Source organism: Aspergillus pseudoviridinutans (assembly GCF_018340605.1).
Source record: "Aspergillus pseudoviridinutans IFM 55266 DNA, scaffold_7, whole genome shotgun sequence".
NCBI lineage: Eukaryota > Fungi > Ascomycota > Eurotiomycetes > Eurotiales > Aspergillaceae > Aspergillus > Aspergillus pseudoviridinutans.
This window is the reverse complement of record NW_025091287.1, coordinates 92,273-113,881: the sequence shown is the minus strand read 5'-3', so window position 1 is coordinate 113,881 and position 21,609 is coordinate 92,273. Positions and strand designations below refer to the sequence as shown.

The 21,609-nt window shown below is 48.0% G+C and overlaps 10 protein-coding genes across 10 annotated transcripts; 6 read left to right on the top strand and 4 right to left on the bottom strand.

The window, feature by feature from the left end:
- Positions 1-136: 136 nt before the first annotated feature.
- Positions 137-2,043, top strand: Asppvi_009338 (GMC family oxidoreductase; the record flags this gene model as incomplete). Its single annotated transcript, XM_043305195.1, has 2 exons — positions 137-397; positions 487-2,043. 2 exons carry the CDS (start codon positions 137-139, stop codon positions 2,041-2,043), a joined length of 1,818 nt encoding a protein of 605 aa, XP_043161130.1.
- Positions 2,044-2,476: 433 nt separating this feature from the next.
- Asppvi_009337 (MFS transporter) lies at positions 2,477-4,121 on the bottom strand (the record flags this gene model as incomplete). The annotated part of the gene is made up of 7 exons (XM_043305194.1): positions 2,477-2,496; positions 2,554-2,628; positions 2,674-2,727; positions 2,805-3,302; positions 3,380-3,667; positions 3,731-3,976; positions 4,034-4,121. The coding sequence occupies 7 exons, from the start codon at positions 4,119-4,121 to the stop codon at positions 2,477-2,479; spliced, it is 1,269 nt and encodes a 422-aa protein (XP_043161129.1).
- A 1,032-nt stretch (positions 4,122-5,153) lies between these two features.
- Positions 5,154-5,726, top strand: Asppvi_009336 (sulfotransferase family protein; the record flags this gene model as incomplete). The annotated part of the gene is made up of 1 exon (XM_043305193.1): positions 5,154-5,726. The coding sequence occupies one exon, from the start codon at positions 5,154-5,156 to the stop codon at positions 5,724-5,726; it is 573 nt and encodes a 190-aa protein (XP_043161128.1).
- A 297-nt stretch (positions 5,727-6,023) lies between these two features.
- Asppvi_009335 (class I SAM-dependent methyltransferase) lies at positions 6,024-6,701 on the bottom strand (the record flags this gene model as incomplete). The annotated part of the gene is made up of 1 exon (XM_043305192.1): positions 6,024-6,701. One exon carries the CDS (start codon positions 6,699-6,701, stop codon positions 6,024-6,026), a length of 678 nt encoding a protein of 225 aa, XP_043161127.1.
- An 862-nt stretch (positions 6,702-7,563) lies between these two features.
- Positions 7,564-8,914, top strand: Asppvi_009334 (putative cytochrome P450 oxygenase; the record flags this gene model as incomplete). The annotated part of the gene is made up of 2 exons (XM_043305191.1): positions 7,564-7,753; positions 7,809-8,914. The coding sequence occupies 2 exons, from the start codon at positions 7,564-7,566 to the stop codon at positions 8,912-8,914; spliced, it is 1,296 nt and encodes a 431-aa protein (XP_043161126.1).
- Positions 8,915-8,962: 48 nt separating this feature from the next.
- Positions 8,963-9,337, top strand: Asppvi_009333 (uncharacterized protein; the record flags this gene model as incomplete). The annotated part of the gene is made up of 2 exons (XM_043305190.1): positions 8,963-9,039; positions 9,163-9,337. 2 exons carry the CDS (start codon positions 8,963-8,965, stop codon positions 9,335-9,337), a joined length of 252 nt encoding a protein of 83 aa, XP_043161125.1.
- Positions 9,338-9,624: 287 nt separating this feature from the next.
- Positions 9,625-10,659, bottom strand: Asppvi_009332 (uncharacterized protein; the record flags this gene model as incomplete). The annotated part of the gene is made up of 1 exon (XM_043305189.1): positions 9,625-10,659. One exon carries the CDS (start codon positions 10,657-10,659, stop codon positions 9,625-9,627), a length of 1,035 nt encoding a protein of 344 aa, XP_043161124.1.
- A 2,134-nt stretch (positions 10,660-12,793) lies between these two features.
- On the top strand, positions 12,794-14,119 carry Asppvi_009331 (SGNH/GDSL hydrolase family protein; the record flags this gene model as incomplete). The annotated part of the gene is made up of 5 exons (XM_043305188.1): positions 12,794-12,920; positions 13,059-13,137; positions 13,194-13,412; positions 13,497-13,704; positions 13,811-14,119. The coding sequence occupies 5 exons, from the start codon at positions 12,794-12,796 to the stop codon at positions 14,117-14,119; spliced, it is 942 nt and encodes a 313-aa protein (XP_043161123.1).
- A 440-nt stretch (positions 14,120-14,559) lies between these two features.
- On the bottom strand, positions 14,560-16,185 carry Asppvi_009330 (uncharacterized protein; the record flags this gene model as incomplete). Its single annotated transcript, XM_043305187.1, has 2 exons — positions 14,560-15,798; positions 15,883-16,185. The coding sequence occupies 2 exons, from the start codon at positions 16,183-16,185 to the stop codon at positions 14,560-14,562; spliced, it is 1,542 nt and encodes a 513-aa protein (XP_043161122.1).
- Positions 16,186-16,563: 378 nt separating this feature from the next.
- On the top strand, positions 16,564-17,763 carry Asppvi_009329 (M24 family metallopeptidase; the record flags this gene model as incomplete). Its single annotated transcript, XM_043305186.1, has 1 exon — positions 16,564-17,763. The coding sequence occupies one exon, from the start codon at positions 16,564-16,566 to the stop codon at positions 17,761-17,763; it is 1,200 nt and encodes a 399-aa protein (XP_043161121.1).
- Between the last annotated feature and the right edge of the window lie 3,846 nt (positions 17,764-21,609).

Here is a 21,609-nt window from a genome sequence, read left to right as displayed (position 1 = left end):
AGACCGGCAGTATTCTCCGCTCTTATTTGCTGAATCCAGTATGTACCCTATGCTTCAACGCCATATTTATGATCCATAAATCATTCCTCTCCGCCTAGAGAAGAGCCTTTTTGACGTTCATGTACGATCAGCTGAAATGGTGCCCAACGACCTTCAGATACGGACGTCCCTATCTCATTTCCTCGATTCCCCTTTCCCCTTTGATTACATCATCGTCGGGGGTGGGACTGCCGGACTGGTGCTTGCCTCACGTTTGACAGAGGATCCATCCATCACGGTAGGAGTCATTGAGGCCGGTGAATCGAAGCTCAGAGATCCTGTTGTTGATTCCCCAATCGGGGTCTCCACCATGCTTCACAATCCCCAGTACGACTGGATGTTCAAATCTACGCCGCAGGTATAGTTCTCCCCCTCTTTCCCTTTTCCTTTTGTGGCCCCTGCTTTTAGTGGTATGCGCCCTGACCTGGATTTATTTTATCTGCATAGACAGGAACCAATGACAGAGTGCATAATATATCCTGCGGCAGGGTTTTAGGAGGATCCAGCGGGACCAACTTCATGACATACTGCAAGCCCTCCGCGGAGAATATAGATCTCTGGCAGAATCTCGGAAATCCAGGCTGGTCGTGGGAGGAACTTTCTCCATACTATCATCGGAGCCAATCACTGGACGATGAAACCGAGCGCCCCAAAAAAGTGCCCAGTGGCCAGCGTCGGACCTACGGCCGCACGGGTCCGATAAAGACCTCTTTTTCACCCTGGCAATTGGCCATTGAAGAATCCATGATGGACGCGTTCAATAAGATATCGGGGATTCCAAGACCAAAAGACCCCTTGGGGGGACACCACCTTGGGTTATATCAATCGGTGTCAACCATTGATAGGGCTAATGACGGGGTTCGAAGCTATGCCACGACAGGATATCTGCTTCCCTGTCTCAACCGCAGCAACCTCCGGGTGGTGACTGGGGGAACAGTGTGCAAGTTACACCTCCAGAAGGATAGTAAGAGAGCTATAGGGGTAGAATTCTGGTGTGATGGTGCTTTTCATCAAGTCTCGGTAGCCAGAGAAGTCATCCTGTCCGCTGGCTCAATTCAAAGCCCCAAGCTTTTAGAGCTCTCCGGTATCGGAGACCCAGAAGTCCTCCAAATGGCGGGAATTGAGTGTGTTGTGCCCCTCCCAGGTGTTGGCCAAAATCTCCGAGAACATCCCATGACACACGTCACATACGAGCTCACAGCTGGTGGGGGTTTTCCTCCGGCAAAAGAACACACCAGCGTCGACGAGGAACAAGGAACTCCTAAAGGACGGCCGGGAGAACTGAGCTTGGTGGGATTTCTACCATTCACGTCCCTCGTCGCGGCAGAGGAGCTGGAAAGCACCATCTCTAAAGCCATAGACCATCAATGGTTTGCCTTGGCACCGGCAGAACAAAGCATCATTGCACGTTTACGCGACCCCAAGTCGGCGGCTGTGCAATTCATTGGTTATCCGAGCAACGTCACCATTGCAGAAGGATGCCCCGATGAAGATACGACCAAGTCAGACATGTCTCAAACCCAGAAAACCTTCTACAGCATCCTAGTAATTGCAACAAACCCACTGTCTAAGGGAAGCTGCCACGTAAAATCGATCGACCCATTTGTGCCGCCCGAGATTAACCTCGGTGTCCTGTCTCAACCTATAGATGTGGATATCCTGGCAGCCGGCATTGCTTTCGCACACCGCGCCCTCCAGTCAGACCGAGTGGCCGACAAGATTGCGGAACGGGTGTACCCAAAACCTCAAGTGGACCTTCGTGATCGAGACCAGGGTTGTGAGTTTGTCCGGCTGAGTACCATGTCGTTCAACCATCCGGTGGGGACGTGTGCTATGGGCCACGTCGTGGATGAACGACTGCGAGTGAAAGGGGTTCATGGGTTAAGAGTTGTCGATGCCAGTGTGATTCCAGTGCACATTGATGCGAACCCTATGCCTACTGTGTACGCCCTTGCCGAAAAGGCCTCGGATCTGATTAAGGAAGATCAAGGCGTCCTTTGCTGACCCGAGCGGTTAAACGAGCCATCTGCCTCAGCGTCGGAGGCCTGAACTTCCCATTGAGCAACTCAGAAGGGACCAATAGCCTGTCGAATGGTCTACATGCGTATGGTAATATTGGGAAAGAGAATTCTACGGACATATTTCTCTACCCCTCCTAATATAGGCTATGTACCGTGTCGATTAAATTACAAGATGTCTTACTATACCACCTATACAAGCTTTTTTTTTGGTCCTTTTCCCTGTTCCCTATAATTTGTAATTGCTTGGTTAGACTTTCCTTCAGTGCTTTCATATATACATATATATAAGTAAGAAATCTTAGGATCTACCCAGCATGTTAACTTCGTCATTCACATCTCCATTGATAGGTCAATTTCGTTCGAAGACAAACGAAAGCAATCACTGCTGACAAAGCACAAATACCAGCTGTGAAGTGTTAGCATTTGCGAAGCCAGCCTAAGGTGAGAAAAGGGCCACAAAACAAATGAGCCACAGCCGCATGTATATACGTACCGACCACACAGTTCAGAACGTAGTAACCAAACTGGTCCCGCAGTCCACCAGCAAGGATTGGGCCAACAAAAGTCCCTAGGGGCCAGGACAAGCTGGTCAGTGACAGTGCTCGTGACATACCGCCGTGTGGGCCAAATAAGCCGGGGTGTTCTTTCTCTAGTTGCTCTACGGTGACTGGGAAAGCGTCAACAACTGAGCCAATATGGACACGGGGTCAAACTGCGAAAAACTAGAGTCAATATTCAACTTACGTGTCGCTTCAATTGTCCCTGACCCATTCAGAAACGTGGAGATAATTCCAATGGAGACCATGCACAACACATATAGAACCGATCCCCACTGTTTGGCCCATGGAAATAGGTCCGTCCCTGCGATGCCCAAAAGCCAGAACAGCGGAGCAAGCAAGGTGAATGCAAAGACGGCTGGGTCTCTTGTTCCCACGCGGTCTTTCAGCCAGCCAATAATGGGGGCCATGACGATTCCTGGAGCTTGCAGGGCACCAAACATGAGGCCGGCAGGAACGCTACCCCAGTGGAAAACCTCCCGAACATGTAAGGGAAGGGTGGCGTCAAATGCAGTCAGAAGGAGACCGAAAATAAAATTGCAGTACATGCCACCAAGAAGATTCGACTTGCTCAGAATACACGTATAGAAGCTCAGGCCAGTGCGTTCCTCTGTGGCGGGAATAGCCCTATTATCCTGGTTGGAGAGAAGCGAAGCCTGTTCGGCCGCAGGGCCATTTGTATGTCCTAGCACAGTGTGAGCTCAGAACATTCGTACCGGTACAAGGAATAACGAGTTTTAGGGATACAGTGCCAGGGCTTACCGCTTCTGACCCCAGAACGTCTCTCCAACATTAGTAGACGAAGGGCAATATCAATCCCAATAATAACAAACGCAGTAGACCAAGCCGCCCAGTATCCGGCTAGCTCAAAGACGACGCCAGACAGCATTGGGCCAACCGAAGAGCCGAGAGCAACAGCCAGGGAGATGAGACCGAACGTTTTCCCCATATGCTCCGTATGGACCGTATCTGCCACTGTTGAGAGTCCGACCACCCAGATAATACTACTGGCTATGGCCTGCCACAATCGGGCGAGGAAGAGCTGTGCCACTGCATCAAGCGATTAGTTCCTAGTGGTGAGAATGCCAAATGCGCTGGGTCGTCAGCACCTACAGGAGGTGGCAAGGGCAACAAATACAGTGCTGGTAAGTACAATCGCCAATCCCCACAGCAACCAAGCACGGTTTGAGCCTGACTTATCCGCAAAATGCCCGAATATCGGACTCGCCACCACTGAGATCCCCGCACTTTCTGCCAGCAACCAGAAAGTGATGGTCTGGGTAGAGGATGTCTTTAATCCTAATCGATCTTCAATCACATAGGGAAGGATAGGAACGAGAAAGGAGTAGAGAAAAGTATCTACGGATCGTCATTCACCGGTCAGTCAAAGAAGCGGAATACAGGTTGTCATATTACCAGTAAAGAGAGCTGTGGCCATTGCCATGACAGTGAACCACTGCGACGACCGCCAGCGGTGACCCCATGGTTGCCTTGGCGTCGACATGTTGTGTGGTATGGTACGTCCGCCACGGGGCATATGTTCGCAATTACTTTTGATGAGGTGATGGATGAACTGGAGACCGACTGTTACTCTGGTGTGTAATTAGCGAACACTTATCTTCTCCCTCCGCTCCCCGTTTTCGAATTGCAAATGGGTATTATTGTGCTCTGGTGATACCAAGGCTCGACAATCGCTGTTTGCGTCTCCCACTTACGCCCCACCAAGCGGCCGAGACTTCGCTCCGCAACATTTCACGCCCTGAGATGATCCCGTCGACTGGCAAACGTTTAATCGCGGTATGAGAACGGAAGATTAATCGGCCTAGTTCCTAGCTAGCAGTTGCATATAGCTCATACCGAATACATCACCAACGGTGCCGATAATAGCTGGGCTCTCTGCCTCGCCGAAACAACATTTTGCTTTCATCGGCATTGAGCAAGTATTCAGGGTTGGTCTTGGAGGCAGCGACTCGACTGGGGGCTTGGATGCAGAACTCGGCGCTCTATTCCTCTGTCATGACTTAACTGGCTGAGCCGCCCTGTGGTTAGCATCTGTAAGGGGTAATCAGAAAACCCCACCCAAAGAAATGAGTAGCCAAAAGCATGTATCTCCATGGACGGCCCCCCTACGACCCTGCGATCGTCTTTCCGCTCTCGGCGTGGCCACTTTCGTCGACCTGCAGACTCCTGGATTATATATCAGACAGTGATATCGTGTATGACCATGAACTGAAGAAGCCCTGACAGATAATACAGATTCTACCTTTCCACTTTTAAAGTCTTCAAGTCACAGTGGATAATAGTGATATCCTCCCGCCCTCAATCACAATGGCACCCCTCAAGGTGATTGCACCCGGATACAGTCGCACCGGCACGTTAAGTTTGTGCAAAGCGTTGGAGATGCTGKGGTAAGCATCTTTTTCCTTGAATCTTGTTATAGTATTTTGTGCAACGAACATACAAACAAGGTCAAAGCATGAAAGAAATCAATTACATCTAACAATACCTATCATGTCCCAGTTTTTCCTGTCATCATATGCAAAGAATGATGCTAGACCTAGACCAGGATCCCAACCTCTTTACGGAAGCCTACCAGGGCCAGTGCATCCCTGATTGGGATAAAGTCTTTGAAAAACATGACGCCGCCGTGGGCTGGCCGTCCGCGGCGTTCTGGGAACAACTCGTCGAAAAGTACCCAGATGCGAAAGTGATCTTGACTGTTCGAGATGCCGAGAGCTGGTACGATTCAATGGAAGGCGTTCTCAACGTTACGCGGGCCAGTGCGGATTTCGATTTGCCCAAACAGATGGCCGACACCATGGCTATGATCAGAGCCATTATCAAGAACGGGGTCTTGAAGAATTTTGATGATCGGAAGGCTATGATTGAGGATTTTCACGCCCGCAATGAGCTTATCAAGAGGACGGTTTCTCCGGACCGACTGTTGGTCTTCAAGGCGCAAGACGGGTGGGAGCCACTATGTAAGTTTTTGGGAGTTGACGTGCCCCCTCTGAATGTATCGTATCCTCACGCGAATAAGCGGGAGGATATGCTAGAGAGGACCTTGTACTTGAAGGAGAAGCTAGAAAAACAAATGGTGGACAACTAGTGGTGACGCAAGGGGATGGATTGGTCAGCGCGGATGTCTACAATGTACGTCCCAGCTTGTAATGACAGCCACCGCGATTATTGTCCAATTTCACCGCAGCTCTGTAGTGGGTGCAATATTCATCGTGTCCGTACAATTGTAGAAATGTATACTCGCAGGGATGGCCCCTGTGAGTACTGTCAGAGTATGCCCAAATGTCATAAAACAACGTCGAGATGAATGCTATCCCAACAGTGTCTAACACGAACATTTAGGACTCTCCACCCGGCCATCCGTACTCAGACAAAGAAGTATGAATTATTTGACCTTCTTCGCGATAATATAATAGAATGGCGCGTCGTCCGTTTGAGCACATTCCGGGGGCACAAATAGTTCCATCCATTGATCGACAACTTCGAAGCCATTCTGCTGCAATAGGAGCACCCATCCGGCTCTTGTAAAGAGAGTATGCACCCTCTGCTGTCCCATAAAGTAGTTTCGCACCTCTCTGGTGCCAAGACTGTCAGTGTCGGCCCCGTTAAGTAGTCTGTCCGGAGGACAATCGTCGACAGCCATTGTACCGATACACAGCAGACCATTAATATTTATCCAGCTTCCCCATCTCTTAATAAAAGATTCAATCTCCTCTCGATTAAAGCGGAAGAGCGAGAAGATGTTAAAAACAGCATCCAGATGCTCCGTCCCTGCAGGGCCGTCGTAATTCCGCATGTCGGCGACTTCGAATCGGCCTCTAGGCACATTCTTTTGGCTTAGCTCCACCATGGTCTTTGCGATATCAATTCCGACTACCTGATGGCCAGCGTCCGCTAAGATGGAGGCTACTGGTCTCCCAGTGCCGCATCCGATGTCCAGGACATGGGCCTGGGCAGGCAAGTAATTCATTGCCTTGTTGACGAGCTTCAGGAGCCCAGCATTGTGAGCGAAGGCAGCTTCATACGAAGCAGCAACCGAGTCATAGAATTCGGCGACGGTCATTGTGATTCAAACAGAGCAGTTGTGGAATTCGGAGTGGTAAGAATGCAGGTAGCTCAATGAGATCAGCCCTGATGGTCGCTAAGGGTGAACGGGGTTCCGTGCTGCTAAATAGCTCTGAAGACCGTGTATCGAAAGTGTTCTATCCAAATTATGCAGCATTGGGGTTCTTGGCACTGTATCAGCCCTAGCTTGTGCCTTGATAGCCCAGGGACTGATCCTAGAGTGTCCTATTTCGGACAGTAACATATACCCGGAATGTCTTTCAATGCTACTGGACTAGTGCCCTCATCACGCCAACAGCTGAATGCGGCATATTTCATCTGGACCGTTTCACAGTGCGGAGGTAGTACAATTGACGACCACGGCCAGAAGCCCACCCCCTTGCCACGTCCAAGGAAGCAAGGGAGTGTCTCACCTGACCTCTCCCTTGGATTGGTCGATTCCGGCAGGTCATTAGAACACAAGTCGTCATTCCCAGTAGTTTGGCTGCAGGCCAGGCACTGCAGTTAGTTCAACCTTCAGATAATGCAGGACAAGTTCGTGAAAGCGATGTGTCATCCCGAATGCTAGGACTGACTTAATAAAGTAGGACGTCCCCACAGCCATTTTGCCATTCTTGTCGAGTCTGAGAACGGACGCACTCGGGGTCCCAAGTTCTGCAACCAGACAAGCACATTCCTCTGTCGTGCTCCAGCCCTTTGGCCTAGGTTGACAAGTTCCGTAAGGGGCAAGCGGTGCACTTGGGAGTTGTCAGTTACTACGATCAGGCAATGACGGACATCTATTCCTTAGACGAGCTACAACAAGGACTGCTTCTGGACCTATTTACCAAGTCCCTGCTGGGAGGAATCATCTCTCTAAAATGTTGTTCCTTCTTCTCTTGCTCACAGGCGCGGTGATTCTGAGGAGCGTCTATCGTCTGTATTTCCATCCGCTTTCGAAGGTGCCGGGGCCAAAGCTGGCAGCGATCACTCACCTCTATGAGTTCTATCATAATGTGATCAGGCCGGGAATGTTCCTATGGAAAATCGAGGAGATGCATAAAAAATATGGTAAAGACTGAATGGCTCAGTAACGGCTGTGTGCATGCCCTTAATACGTTCATAGGACCCATTGTACGTGTTAATCCTCGTGAAGTCCATGTCACAGACCCCGAGTTCTACGATGAGATATATGCTGCAGGAAGCAAGGTGCGCGAGAAAGACCCAATGTTCGCCGCCATCTATTCCGCTCCCCACTCCCTCGTGGCCACTCTCGGTCACACACAACATCGGTTACGCCGACATGTCCTTAGCCCTTTCTTTTCCAGAAAGGCTATCAAGAACCTTGAGCCCCTAATCGATAATAAGCTTGCTCAACTCCAGAAGCGCTTCCAGGCAGCCTATTTGGACAGCACAGTGCTTCACCTGGATGTCGCCTTCTCCGCCCTAGTGTCCGAGGTGGTCACACATTATTGCTATGGTAGCAGCTACGGATTCCTGGAAAATGATGATTTCAGCAGCTCTATAACGTCGGCGATAGATGCGATTAGTTGTAGCGCACCTATTAACAAGCTTCTACCGTCTCTAGCAACGCTGGCACGTCTTCTCCCAGAGTGGATTATGACAAAGTTTCAACCTTCAATAGCGGGAATATATAAGCTGCAGGATAAAATCCGTCAGCAGTCATTGGAAGCCCTGCAAGAAAGTTGCCAATCAGACTCGATTCCTGCGCGTTCCAATACAACACTCTATAGTTCTCTTACCAATCCCAAAATACCTCCAGAGGAGAGGGCCGTCCAACGCCTTGTGGACGAGCAGATGAGCCTACTTGTTGCGGGATCAGTATCTACCACCAATACGTTACTCGTCGCTGCATTCCACTTACTGCAGAACAAGTCCATACTTCTTAAACTTCGCCGGGAGCTCAAAGTGGTCTTGCCGACCCCCACCAGTGTGGTACGGTGGTCAGACCTTGAGAAGCTTCCTTACCTGGTATATCAAATCCTCTCCGCGAGGGGCCCTAAAATCGTGACGAAACAACTAACATCTTTGGGAACCATACAGACTGGGGTTGTCAACGAGGCTCTTCGCCTCTCTTTTGGTGGAGCGAGCCGATTCCCAAGAGTTGCGCCCTATGAAGCGTTAACATATCGATCTTATACAATACCAGCTGGAGTAAGTATGTCCCCGCCGGGCCCCCCAGGAGGCCTCGAGGATATGCATATCCGCTAATTCAGATATGATAAGACACCTGTAAGCATATCAAGCTACTTCGTGCATATGGATCCGAGCATTTTCCCGGACCCGGAGACTTTCAACCCTGACCGCTGGGTAATGGCTTCCGAACGAGGCGAGAGGTTATCGAAATATATTTTGTCGTTTACGAGAGGGAGCAGAGAATGTCTGGGCAAAAGGTCTTATGTCCTTTCTTCACTGATATCCCATATTCCATTTCTTTTCATTGACATATCCATTTCCAGCCTGGCGTATGCGGAGATATATAAGACCATTGTCGTTATCGCCCACCGTTTCGATATGGAGCTGTATGATACCACAGCAGAAGATGTCCGTTTTGCGCGAGACCTCGTGGCACCCCGAGCTAAGAAGGGTCGCTGGAAAGTCAAGGTTAAAGTTATAGATATTGTGGAGGAGTGAATGTTATCATACTAGATTTTGAGCCCTCTTGGTTGAGTGAATTTCTCTCTCAAAATTCAAATGGACGAATAAAAGCAAAAATGAATAGCTAAGGTACTATAAGCGATGCACAATATTCCTATTTCAAAGAGGCCCTAACTATTCACTGTATTCACCCTCAATCTTATTCGAATATAATACTCCACCGATAAAATGTAGTCAGACATCCACCTATTTCCATGATATTAGATGACGTTCTGTGCTCTCTGCGGACACGGTTCCAGCTCCCTTTGTAACGAAAGTCTTGCTTACTCTGCCTTCGGCAGGGACACGGTGTTTGAAGAGCCGCTGACTAGGGTTGCCAATGAGAGGATGTCCTTAGCGTTGCGATGTGGAAATGCCACGCCAATATTCCACGGAAAGATGAAGTGAACCCAACGGTGCATTCGACACACGTAGGTAAAAAGTGCTCCAGTCAGTTGCCTGTATTGCTCCTTGCTAGACAAGGTTTCCAGAGCATTGGAGTACATTGTACCTATGTCGTGCATGTTGGGGAGGCCCAGGTCGGTGAGCATCTCGAAGGTGTTGAAATTATCCCGGATGAATTCCCTCGTCATCCGAATCAGGGTTCGCAGCGTAATGTCATCGTACTGCGAAACCTTTAGTAGTCGATACAGTACGTCGCAGCCCAAATGAAGCAAAAATGACTTCAGATGCACCATCACCGAGAAACACTGTCCTCCACTACCGGCGCCACTTTCGATGATTCCCCAGCTAATCTTCTCGATCTCTTCGGGTTTCTGCAGCCATACTCGCTCTATCTGGCTTTCAATAACGTGCATGGCCACCCGCCAGGTACAGTCCAAGTTTGTGGATATGGTTGCAGCCCCAGCCAGCCGGGACCCGTTCGCTTTTGGCTTCTGGTGCATCAGGGAGACGCTGATAGTCATCACCGAGCGGCACGGTTGGGTCACGGTTTGCTCATAGACAAGGTACCCGAGCCTCTCTAGGGTGGGAAGATCCTCCTCAAGAACATCCGCCACCTTGTTCACTAGCGCACTCTCGGTCACTGTCCCGTATGTCAGGCACAGAGACTGTCCCACGGCGTTGAGATAGACAGCACCGGGGTGCCGTTGTACCATATTGTTTCTCCCCAAGTGGACGATGCGCGTCGGAAACCAAATGGCTTGCCCCGAAATAACAACATGTCCCAGGGTGCCCTGCATTGGCAGCTGGGCAAGGACCTGCTCCGCGACGTCCGGGTTCTCCTTGATCAACAATTTCGCTCTAAAGGACAGCTTCACGTCGGGAGCGTAAAACAGGATCAGGCCGGACTCGACCATTTTTATGCATTTATTGACGTTCTTTTCCTCAGGTGGAAGGGTTAGAAGATTGATAGATGTGTAGAACAGAACAATAGCCAAGAGCGAGTTAGTCTGCGCATATTGGGGAGAGAACATATAGCTCCATTTCCCAGCCTTTCATAGTAGAAATGGCATTTGTCATTTGCCATACCTTACGTTTTCCCTTTCTTAGTCAAAATTCTCCGTTTTCGGCCATTTTTGTCTGGTATGTGAGAGCCTGCCTTTGCTGTGCAGAATGTTGAACATTTGGCGAAACCTCTCAATGTTGTCTGGGGGACTTGAACGAAATGTATAACATCAGTTAGTTAGGACTGCTCGTCCTATCTCTGACACTCGCTCTTGAGGTCATTCATTAGTAGCCTTCCTTCCGTTCAAGGGAACTGCATACTCAACTAGGGCCCTCCCAGCATCGACTGCATTATTCAACCTCTAAATGTGTCCAGGGTTAGGAGATCAGCAGCAGCCAGCAACACAGTTGGACATATATCTATTCAGCATATCATGCAATTGTTCATACATCTGTCCAACTATAAGGGTAACTGGGTCTATATTTTAACTTGCTACGATGCTGCAAGAAGTCTTTACATTTTTCCAACCCTACAAGGTTTGTGGCATAGCTGTCATTGACACGTCAGAGCCTAGGACAGCCGTATTTCCTCCAAGTGTTACAGTATGCACGGTCCAATGCTTCCCCCTTTTGACCTTTTTTTTTCAAAAAAAAAAAAAAAAAAAAAAATAGGGTTCCCTGAAAATTATAGGATACAGGGGCATCGTTCATCAACGTCCCCTTATCTTCTCCCTTTTTAACCCTTGCCTCCATTTGTATACTGCGCTGAGTTGTCGCATTTGACTGATGATAGTCTCTAATATAGATTAGAATAACCTTTCAATACAGCTGAGCAATATTTCTTCACGATCACGCCATTACTCAGCCGGGAAGATATGAATGTCGATATAAAGCCGCCGGACTGATTGTGGCGGAAACCTAACGTATTTATCTTTATGCCCAACAAGCACACCTAAGCTTTCTGAACCTTGCCAGTTAACATGAACTTGTTTGAATTCGAGATCAGTAGGCCCGTATGTTTTTGCTAAACCGACTCACATTATAAGAATGAGGTGGCCACGTAACACCCGCCGCAGCGGCCAACTGATGTGTCCAAAATAAACAGAACAAATTCGTGACGAGGCAGGAAAAAGAGGTATCATTTGCATACTGGTTTCCCCACATAAGGCCCTGGAAATTGGTATCCCTTGCTTGCGTTTATCTCTGTCTACAGCGCCGGGAAACCATGATCCGAGACTATATGGGATCAGGCAGACCATAGTATGGTATGTGCGCACAGACAACCCCTTACGCCCACAGCCGGGCTAGAGTTTTGGGCACGGGCTGGGAGATGGTTCGTTGTTGGTTGATTGATCCTTAAGACGTAATGTATAAACACGAGAAATTTCGGCTCCTTCTGTCCATGAGTAAGAATATTTGGCCCCAAAATTGGTTTGAGATTGAGTGGCGTGACTAACACAGCTGATGGTCTACGTTGTCCAGGATGTGCCAGTTTAATATCCTTCTTCTCTATTTGTTGGACACATTGCTGTTCGCCTCTGCGACAATCTGGCAGAACGGCCAGATTAGAGAAGAAGCCTACCCAGGGCAGGCGCGACTGATTTCCCCCAGCGACAGCAGCAACCTGTGGAGAGAATATGGACCCGATGCCCCCGAGATATCATATAAGGGACGATGGGATGCCAATTTTATATCTTGTACGTCTGTTCTATTCTACCTGGTTAGATGATGCAAGGTGCACTACTAACAACGAAGAAATAGGGTGGTCGTAAGGCCCTTTTTCAATCTTACATTAAAGGAAATCTCTAAATAAATAAAGCACACCAGGGGTTAAGTTTGACTTTACTGGAAAAAAGGTTCGGAGCGACCCGAATGATGATTCCCCGTCCCAACCCCGAACAATCGCTTTGGATATGGATTGACTCGGGCGACAGCTGGCTTTGAGCTTTGGTCCGTATACGGACCAAGGTGTTCTGGTTGCATATCGGTTTGTTTTATTTTTATTGCCCTATCTTTGCGGCAGCCACCATTTCTGACTTGTTCTGCATGCTTGGGGGCCTCGATTGGCAATTCTCCAACGTCACAGCCAATTCTACGTACCAGTTTATCGGCGATTGGACTGCTGCGCTCAACGCGACTGCAATAGAGGAGAGAAAATCATTCGAATTGAGAGGTAAGTACGAGAGAATGTGGTCGAAGAATAGCCAATTCTCACTAATGGATTTCAGTGACGAACTGGGCATACGGATACGTCTCCTCCTTGTAAATGGTCACATGGAATCCGACTGACAGTGTCATACGATCCAACTAGCAGGCGTATCTGTAGCCTCTGATGCGAAGATTTACAAAGCGGAGGAATATCCAAAAGTGGTTGAAATTATCGGGGATTCGTAAGTCGCCTCGGTCTCGCCTGTCTGGGAACCTGGTTGCTGAGCGAAATGTTCAGCCTCAGTATAGGCCAATACGCAACCTATGAAGGACTATCCTCATGGGCGTACAACTTTGCGGCAGGCTTCGGAGATGTGGAATACTCTATCACTGTGCGTGACCTTGACGACTCGATCCTGCCCTCAGACCAGACACAAGACGAAGTTAATATATATCAAAGGCATACTCTGGGATCTGCCTCCATGATACGGAATGCTGGGGAAATCCCCACGGTCAGGTTCGTCATTCTAGGTTCTTGGTGCTTCTGTCTGAGAAATATCTAACACACAAAGATATACCAATGGTATCATACTTGTGACAGCTCCCCGCGTGCAAAACAGATCTACGGCACAAGTCCTCCAAAGTGGGACTTTGGTGCCCATCGTCCCGCAGATCTGGTGATCATCAACCTGGGTGCAAATGACAACCTCACCGTAAACAATGTGTCGAGCTTAGATTTTCAGAAAAGTTACGTGGAGTTCATAAATGGAATCCACCATGTTTGGCCTAGTGCGCAGATTATCCTTATGGTAAGTGCTGTGACACTTGATGTTTTTCACTGGATGCCGCATTACTACTCCCTTACACCCAGCTGGCCTATAAAGATGCGATGCTAAGCTAGAACGTACCCGATAGTCTCTATGGGGAGACTTTATTCCCTCCAGAATGACGTACACACAGACGCCGCAATATGTCGAGGAGATTGAAAATGTCTATCGACATTTTGACGAGGCACCGGAAAAATTCGTGTATTATTTTGACACCACGGGGATCCTACAGCATAATGATATTGCACAGGAGTCGCACCTTACTGACGTGGGAAACGTCAAGATTGCCAGTCATTTGAACCGATGGGTGGCGATGAAGTTCGGTTGGAGAATGCAGGCCACGGGTTCGGAGATATTGCATGGAACAATGTATTGGAACGACGAGTCGAGGTACTAGCATCGCTCTCGCCAGGGGGAGCACAGAACGTCTTGCCGCGTAGGTTGGCCACTCCAGGGCCGTAGCCAGCTACAAGTCTATCATTGCCCTTACTGAACTGGAAGGAGGGATGCACTCCTTACCTTCTAAGGCATGGTCACAACAGCTGATAGAGTTAAAGCCACTGCACAGAATTTAACCGAAACTCAGCGTTTTGAAAGTAGATATCTCTATGAATCACGGGAGTGAAACGTAAACCGGTCTACATAGAAACCTGAAGATGCAGGCGACTCCGCCATCGAGGTAGATGGAAGACATCTACCTAGATTTGATTTTGTGCAGAGATTATGACATTTTCCCGGCGAGAGCAGCAATGTGTGATTTGGAGAGATCAATCTATGAGGCCTGAACTTAAAAAACTAGTATCCACAATGGGTTTGGTAGGAGCTGTATCACGAACATTAGGGCTCCTCTAAAGGGATATTCTTCTCTGCCCGCCATCTCTGGCCGAACACTGCCACAACTATCACTGGTGGGATACACAGCAAACTGATCAGTCCAATGAACGTAAAGGCCCAGCCGTACCCTACGGCATGGAGCAGCGGGTCGATGCCGGCTGTTACGCCGGCTCCTAGTAAACATCGCACTAGGTTGGTTGCTGCTGTTGCGGTCGCTGGATTGTGTGGGTAGAGGTCGATCAACAAAACACTCATGATATTGACGGTCGCCACGCCCGTATAGCCGAGAAAGAACAAGAGAACTAGAGACCCTGCTACGAGCTGCGAATAACGCAAAACCCAGCCGTATGCAATAAACCCTACACACTGCAGGCATGCCAGTGGAGGGAGAATCTCCACACGAGCCCGCTCAATAGGGAAGTCGTGTATGTCCTGCCAGCGACCTGTGGGGTCAATTCGACCGAGCCGTTTCGCATGTCGGCGGTAATTCCAATCTGTTAGTATTCCTTGGGTATATGAAGCCGTAACGCCGCCAGCGCCCAGGGGAAGAAAGCAGAGACCAATCTTGACGTCGTTAAAGTCATAGATAGTTTTGAAGAGAGAGGTGAGACTCGTGCTAATCGCGAGAAAACAGCAGAAATTGATGCCTTGCGTCAAGATAATCAGACCCGCCTCTTTCTCCGCCAGCACTCGGAGGACATGGAATGGGTTTGGGATGTGTCGCCTTATTGCTATGCTGTTCCCCGTCGGGAACTTTGTCCGTGGCTCCATCCGGCGCAGGTTAAGGAGACACATACTCCAGCGTGGGGGTGGCCTCGAGCCATTTCCAACCAACTTCCTAGATGTCTCAGGAAGAAACAACAACATGCCAATGAAGAAAACGCCGGAAAAGATGGCCAAGAACCAAAAGATCCATGGCCAGCCCAAAAACGACGTCAGGAGGCCCCCTAGGGCAGGAGCAAGCGTCTGTCCTAGGAGAAACCCCGTGAATGAGTAGCCTACATAGACCCCTCGCTCCGCTGTAGCCACAATGTCCGAGATGACTGCGCTGGAGAGGGCTACAGTGCTGCTACTTCCGGCACTTTGTAGCCCTCGCAGAACAAGAAGGGCTGCATAACTTTTCTGCAGTGCCAATCCAATATTGGACGTAATGAATATGACGAAGCAGGCGATATACGCCGGCCTTCTACCGGAGCTGTCGGCCCACTGTCCGAAAAAGGCTGGAGCCAGTCCTTGGAAGATCTGGGTTCCCTCTTAGCTTTTGAAATTCCTAGAATTTATCTTGCGAGGGACGGGAACTGGAAGGCACCTGGGCCTCAAACTCACGAGATATATCGTGACAGTGAGATTGATGAGCGTATTATTTACATGGAGATCACTCGCGATGCTGGTCAAGGCTGGGAGATAAGTATTGGTTGCCAAGGGCGAAAAGCACCCAGCAATCGATACAACAATGACTATCAGAAGCTTCTCTTTGGTGTCATAGATAGAATATGGGCTATCTTCTTGCCCTCCTTGAGTAACCGACAGACTTTGATGTTGCGGCGATTCTTGAGTCTCTCGAGGATGGCGTGGGTCAGTGTCTGTTGGAGTTTCGCGGTCCGGGGGGGATTGTAAGTCTGCGGCCATGATGAAAACCATTTGAAATCTAACTGGGTTTGTATTAACCCTGTTGGATACACAGCTGACATGGTTATATCCCGGCAAAGGACACGTAGGTGAGGCAACCACCGTATTGACGTGGAATTCCGCCCAGTACCCCCTGCATACCTGCCCTCCGTGTCCAGTCCTAGGATATGCTCCTTGCGTGGGAATCATTGCTGTCGTAGGAGTTGCAACCATTAGATGTGAGATATTTACCTTACTCCTACCCTACAGACTCAGAAATCGTTTGACGTTTAGTTGGAAGTCACCAAAACTTTCCTAAACATTATAGTCTACAACGTGCCAGGCAGCTCTTACAACACTTCGGGTCACTCACGAGTATACATAACGACTGCCCTGAAGATGCGAGAACCGCCCCCGTGTCAACTACCACCGCGCGTGGAACGTTTGAGGGCCCTCATGACTGATCAAAGCATCGACGCAATCGTGTGTCTGAAGCCGGAGAACACTTTCTATCTCTCAGGCTTCAATCCTATCATATATTCCCATCCCGCGATTGTGGTTGTGACCCTAGATCATGATCCGATCTTGCTGGTATTTGCCTTGCGTGGCCAACACGCCCGGGCCAGCGCTTGGGTAACGGATATTCGGCTTTTCGGCACTTGGTCTGACATAGAAACCCTAGCACCGGACTGGAAGGAGGCGCTGATGATCATTCTGACTTCACTGCGTGCCTCTGGCAAGACCATCGGACTAGAAGAGGGTTTCATACCCGTTGCCCAGTCTCGGAACCTGGCTGAGATACTACCGCAGGCCAAATTCGTCGATGTGAGCCCCTTCATCGACCAGTGCCGGCTGGTCAAGGACCCAGACGAGATCAAGAATGCTCGAATTGCCGCCAGAATTGCGGATGTAGGTATGGATGCTGCATTTACTGCGTTGGCTCGCGCAGGCAGCACCGAACGAGACGTGGCGATCGCCTCCACAAATGCCATGAATCAGTATTGGGCGGAGAACTATGGCGACGATGTCGAAATATGCGGATTCGGATCCCTGGAAGGTGGACAGCATAATGGCCTTGCAGCCTGGGTGTTGTCTGGTCCGAGAAAGTCCTACGCCTGCGATAATCCCACCACTAGGGTGCCTGAACCCGGCGAGACAGTTTCCGTATTTGTTTGGACGGTTGCAAATGGCATGCATGCTGAGCTCGAGAGGACTGTTTGCGTTGGGCCAGTCGCGGAAGTCGAGCAGAGAGCCATCATGGACATTCTCGAGATCCGCGCCAAAGTCGACGCACGCATGCGGCCCGGGATCCCGGTTTCGGAACTCTATGAAATCGCAAAGAAGGGCTTCGAGGCTAAAGGCTACGGTTCTATCATTCCCGGTCGTATTGGACACGCCATCGGACTAGGCCCTCATGAGAACGCTTCAATTAGCGCCACCTCTCCCGTAATTCTTGAACCTGGCATGATCCTTACACTCGAGCCACATATTCTTATACCTGACGTCTGTGGAACACAGTTTTCTGATACTATTCTCATCACGGAAACAGGCCGCGAGTATTTGACGCGCTTCTCTAGAGGCTATCTCACAGTTAACTGAAGTACGCAAAGAATTTCATTGAGGACCTAGTAATGGTAGCTTGCACAGAGTCCATATTTCCCTATATAAATTACGGTTGCCTACAGTGCTAGGTAGCCATGCTTCTAACATCCACTCTAGAGTCTACATTCTGCCTCAGTAGAGTCTATTCTATACTACCCACTATTCTTAAATTTCTAGTAAGTATCCGCCTCCCTAAGTGAGTCAGTTGGCATGCAAAAAGTTAAAAGGCTCATTTTAAAGTAAAGAAGGGATCAAAGGAGATTAATCAAATATTTAAGATGCTTCTACCGAAAATAATAAGTTAAAGACGCTTAATATCATGCCTAGTCTATATATCCTAAAGATCTGTACCTTACTCTAGAGTTTTACAAAAGCACAACAGTGTTCCTCCTCAAAGCTGGCTAACGTGGTGACACACATGTAACCAGCACGCAGGTATCTGGTAAAGCGGAATACTAAATTGTGGGATCTGACACCAGACTCATGGCACTAAAAAGCTCTTCTCAAGCAGGGAATTTCTCTTACCCCCGTGATTGTCCCTAAGACCTCGTCGAAATTACTCATGCTGTAGAGCATAGAGACGACAAAAACGAACGACAAGACAACAATATGTTAGCATCCTAAGAGAGAGTATTCATATATTTTAAACTATATATTTTCTAAATATCTTACTTAGATAATAGCATATATGACTATGGTTGAGATATCTAAGCCTTGAAAAGTGTCATTTTATACGGAATACAGAAGTTGGCGGCTTGGTTGGGAATTACATTATATATGACCCGTCTTAATCCCGTGCTTGGTCTCACCTTATTGTGAATATAAACATCTACTGTCCTTCTCTGGACAGTAGTGCAACATGTCTGCTGTTTCTTTGAGTCAGTGGGGAAAAGCTGGGAATATCAGGGGAAGCGTTTTTGGGGGCCAGAGGCCAATAGAGCATTAGCATGAGCAGAGTCCACACTCCGGATCTTGTTTCTGGGCCTCAGCCATTTAATATTTTCCCTCAAAGGCGAAATGTAAAATAAAGAGCCAGAACTAAGGGTCCCAAATTTAGATTAGTGTATATGATCGGCTCGTTGGGTTAAAATAATATAGTGGCCCCTTAGCAGAGGCTAGAGCCCTCTCGATTTTGCATTTAAAGTGAGTTGACTCGGTTGCAGTGGTGGCCTCTGGTTTAAGTTATACTGCTTAGTTGAGTGGATATTATTCTAAAAGAGTCGGATTTTTTGGATTCAGGTCAGAAGTGAACATCATGTTTGTTCTAGAATACTGATGGGCTTGGAGACCCAGTTAGCCAAACAATTGCCTCCCTTTTTCAATACCCGCAATACACATACGCTCCCTAGCCGCGGATTCTGTCAGCGACGATGCTGTCCTTCAAATCCGCTATCCATGAGAACGGGCAAAGTGCTCCTACTAAGCACTTATGAACAATTGGCGAGCCCAGCTCCTAAAGGTGCACATCCATTGCCTTGACGTATGCAAGGATGGGTCTATTTTAACAGTTAGCATTCTATACACTCCCATTTACTGGTAAGCAGCAAATAGCTTTTATAAAGCTTGCTTTTTTCCAATCATAACCAATTTGATAACTGAATATTAAGGGGAAAACTACTGAGGTGCATGCGTAAAATGGTTTGTTTGAATCCTCACCATTCCCAACGCAAGTTCCAAAAGTCCCACCCTGTGGAAGTTCACAATTCTATAAGATGTTAGTTTATTAGCTACTGTTTCCCATATACATGTATTATAGGAGCGACAGGGTAGGGATAGTGTGTCATACAAACCAGCCGAAGGCAACTGATATAATAGAGCAAAAGGCGATAGCAGAAGTAAGCTTCATCTTAGATATCGGGAAGTCAAAGATAACTTATTGAGAACCGATGAGAAAGTAGAAGCTTTAGAAGAATAAATCAAAACCAGTGAAGTAAAAGAGTATTTATACAGTGAGGATTCCCATATAGACGATATAGTGCTGAGTTATTAGAGCTCATTCAACATTACTGTAGCCCCATGAAAAATTACTTGCGACGGTAGAATAATCCTGGAAGGATCAAGGATCAGAAAATTTACTTGAGCATATGTTGGTCAATGCCTGATTTATTATTTCGATAGCTCCATAACAGCTAGAGAGAGCATTAATCCATTCTCCGCTTCTCATACATGGGTTTACACCGGCTATAATTGGCTATTAGTCTCTAGATTGGTTTAGCACCGTATACGTGAGCGCGCTTGTTAAGCATCATTTCCCCTATTGCAGCCACTTCAGCTGATTAGCTTTTGGGGCACCCGCAGTGCCCTGGTTTGTCTGTCTGGCACTTTGACTTAAGTAACAGGGTGTCCAGGTATGTATACCGAAATTTCCCCGCTGTTAGTGGTGAGTTCTCCTGCAATCCATGATCCCTCAAAAGCTACTTTGTAAGGATAAGTAAATTTGCAGCTGAAGGATTGAAGGATCGGTCTGTTGATGAATTGTAATATTAGTTGTTTAGCATGATTACCTTGGATTGAAGTAGAGTTAAATTTTCTATTGTTTCTCTAATACAGACATTAAAAGGCCCATGTGTAATGGGCGTGCTGATTGCAAATCAGCAGCTATTTATTCAAGCCAATCTGATTGATTAATATGTTCAACATTACTAACCATTCAGCATATTCTACCTGATTCTCTGTATAAGGAGTATAGAACTTAGTACTATGTAGGTAAGCCTTAATCCTAAAAAGAAGCAGCCCTATAAGATTCCTAAGACACCTTAATATAACTCGCTGAGTAATAATAATAAAGTAGATTAGTTGACTGTGGATCAGTCTAACCAAGCACTGCCGGACTAGTCTCAGAATACATGCATCATTCCCTTCTCAACGAGGACGCAAAATGATGTTTCCCTCTCGACACTGTACACTCCATCCATAAAGAGCTCAAAGATGCAACAGGTGGTTCTCGGGGCAAACTCGGAAGCTTAGCGAAACTACTCCGCCCAAAGACCTATTCAGCATGGCGTGTCTCAGTAGCACAGCGGCGCTCGACTTGGACCTCTCCCATGATTTTGATTGCTTTTAGAACCGGTGTGATTCAGAGAAGATTAATTGTTTTTTGTACCCGAAAACATGAAGATTTATATACAAGATGAATATCAGATTGATTTCCAATCAGTCTGATTCCATACAATAAATTCCGTACATGAAGCTCCATTGTCTACTTGATCGAGCCTCGATTCACAACACCCTATAGTGTGAACACGTCATGACAGAACTTGAGATCGGGAATTAATTCAGGATAACCCTGGCAGCCGGTTAGGAAAATATACTCTAGCCATTGTTGGAAACAGAAAGCTGTTCGAAGCATAACTAGCTGGTCAGTGCCTCGACGATGGTTGTATGTTTCTGGTTCACAGCCCTCGTGATGTCGCGGCTAAATTACTGAGGGGTCCAGACCTTATCCTTTTTTCGTTTACCGTTATATAAGAACAACTATTTGGCAGTAGTCGTCTATGTTCAAAAGTAATCTCTGGACGGTGGGATCGCCAGGCTGATGGGAACCATGGTAGGGAACCATAGTAGTTTGATGGGCCAAATGTAACTTCAACCTGCGGATAGAGTTTCAACGAGGAATCCAGCAGCCACCTTAGCAATTGGTAGCTGCAACCCATCAGCATTCGTTGTGTAACATCAAAGTGAAACAGCAGGAATGATATGCAGCCACTACCTGGAGATACCACAAGGTGCAGTGGCAGGTATTCATAAGGTATTCCTGCCCCTTTCATCTGCGTCTCCTGTCAGCACTAGCTTAACCCAGTGTATGACTCTACCAGTTGAATAGATCTTGCTAACACTCTCCCA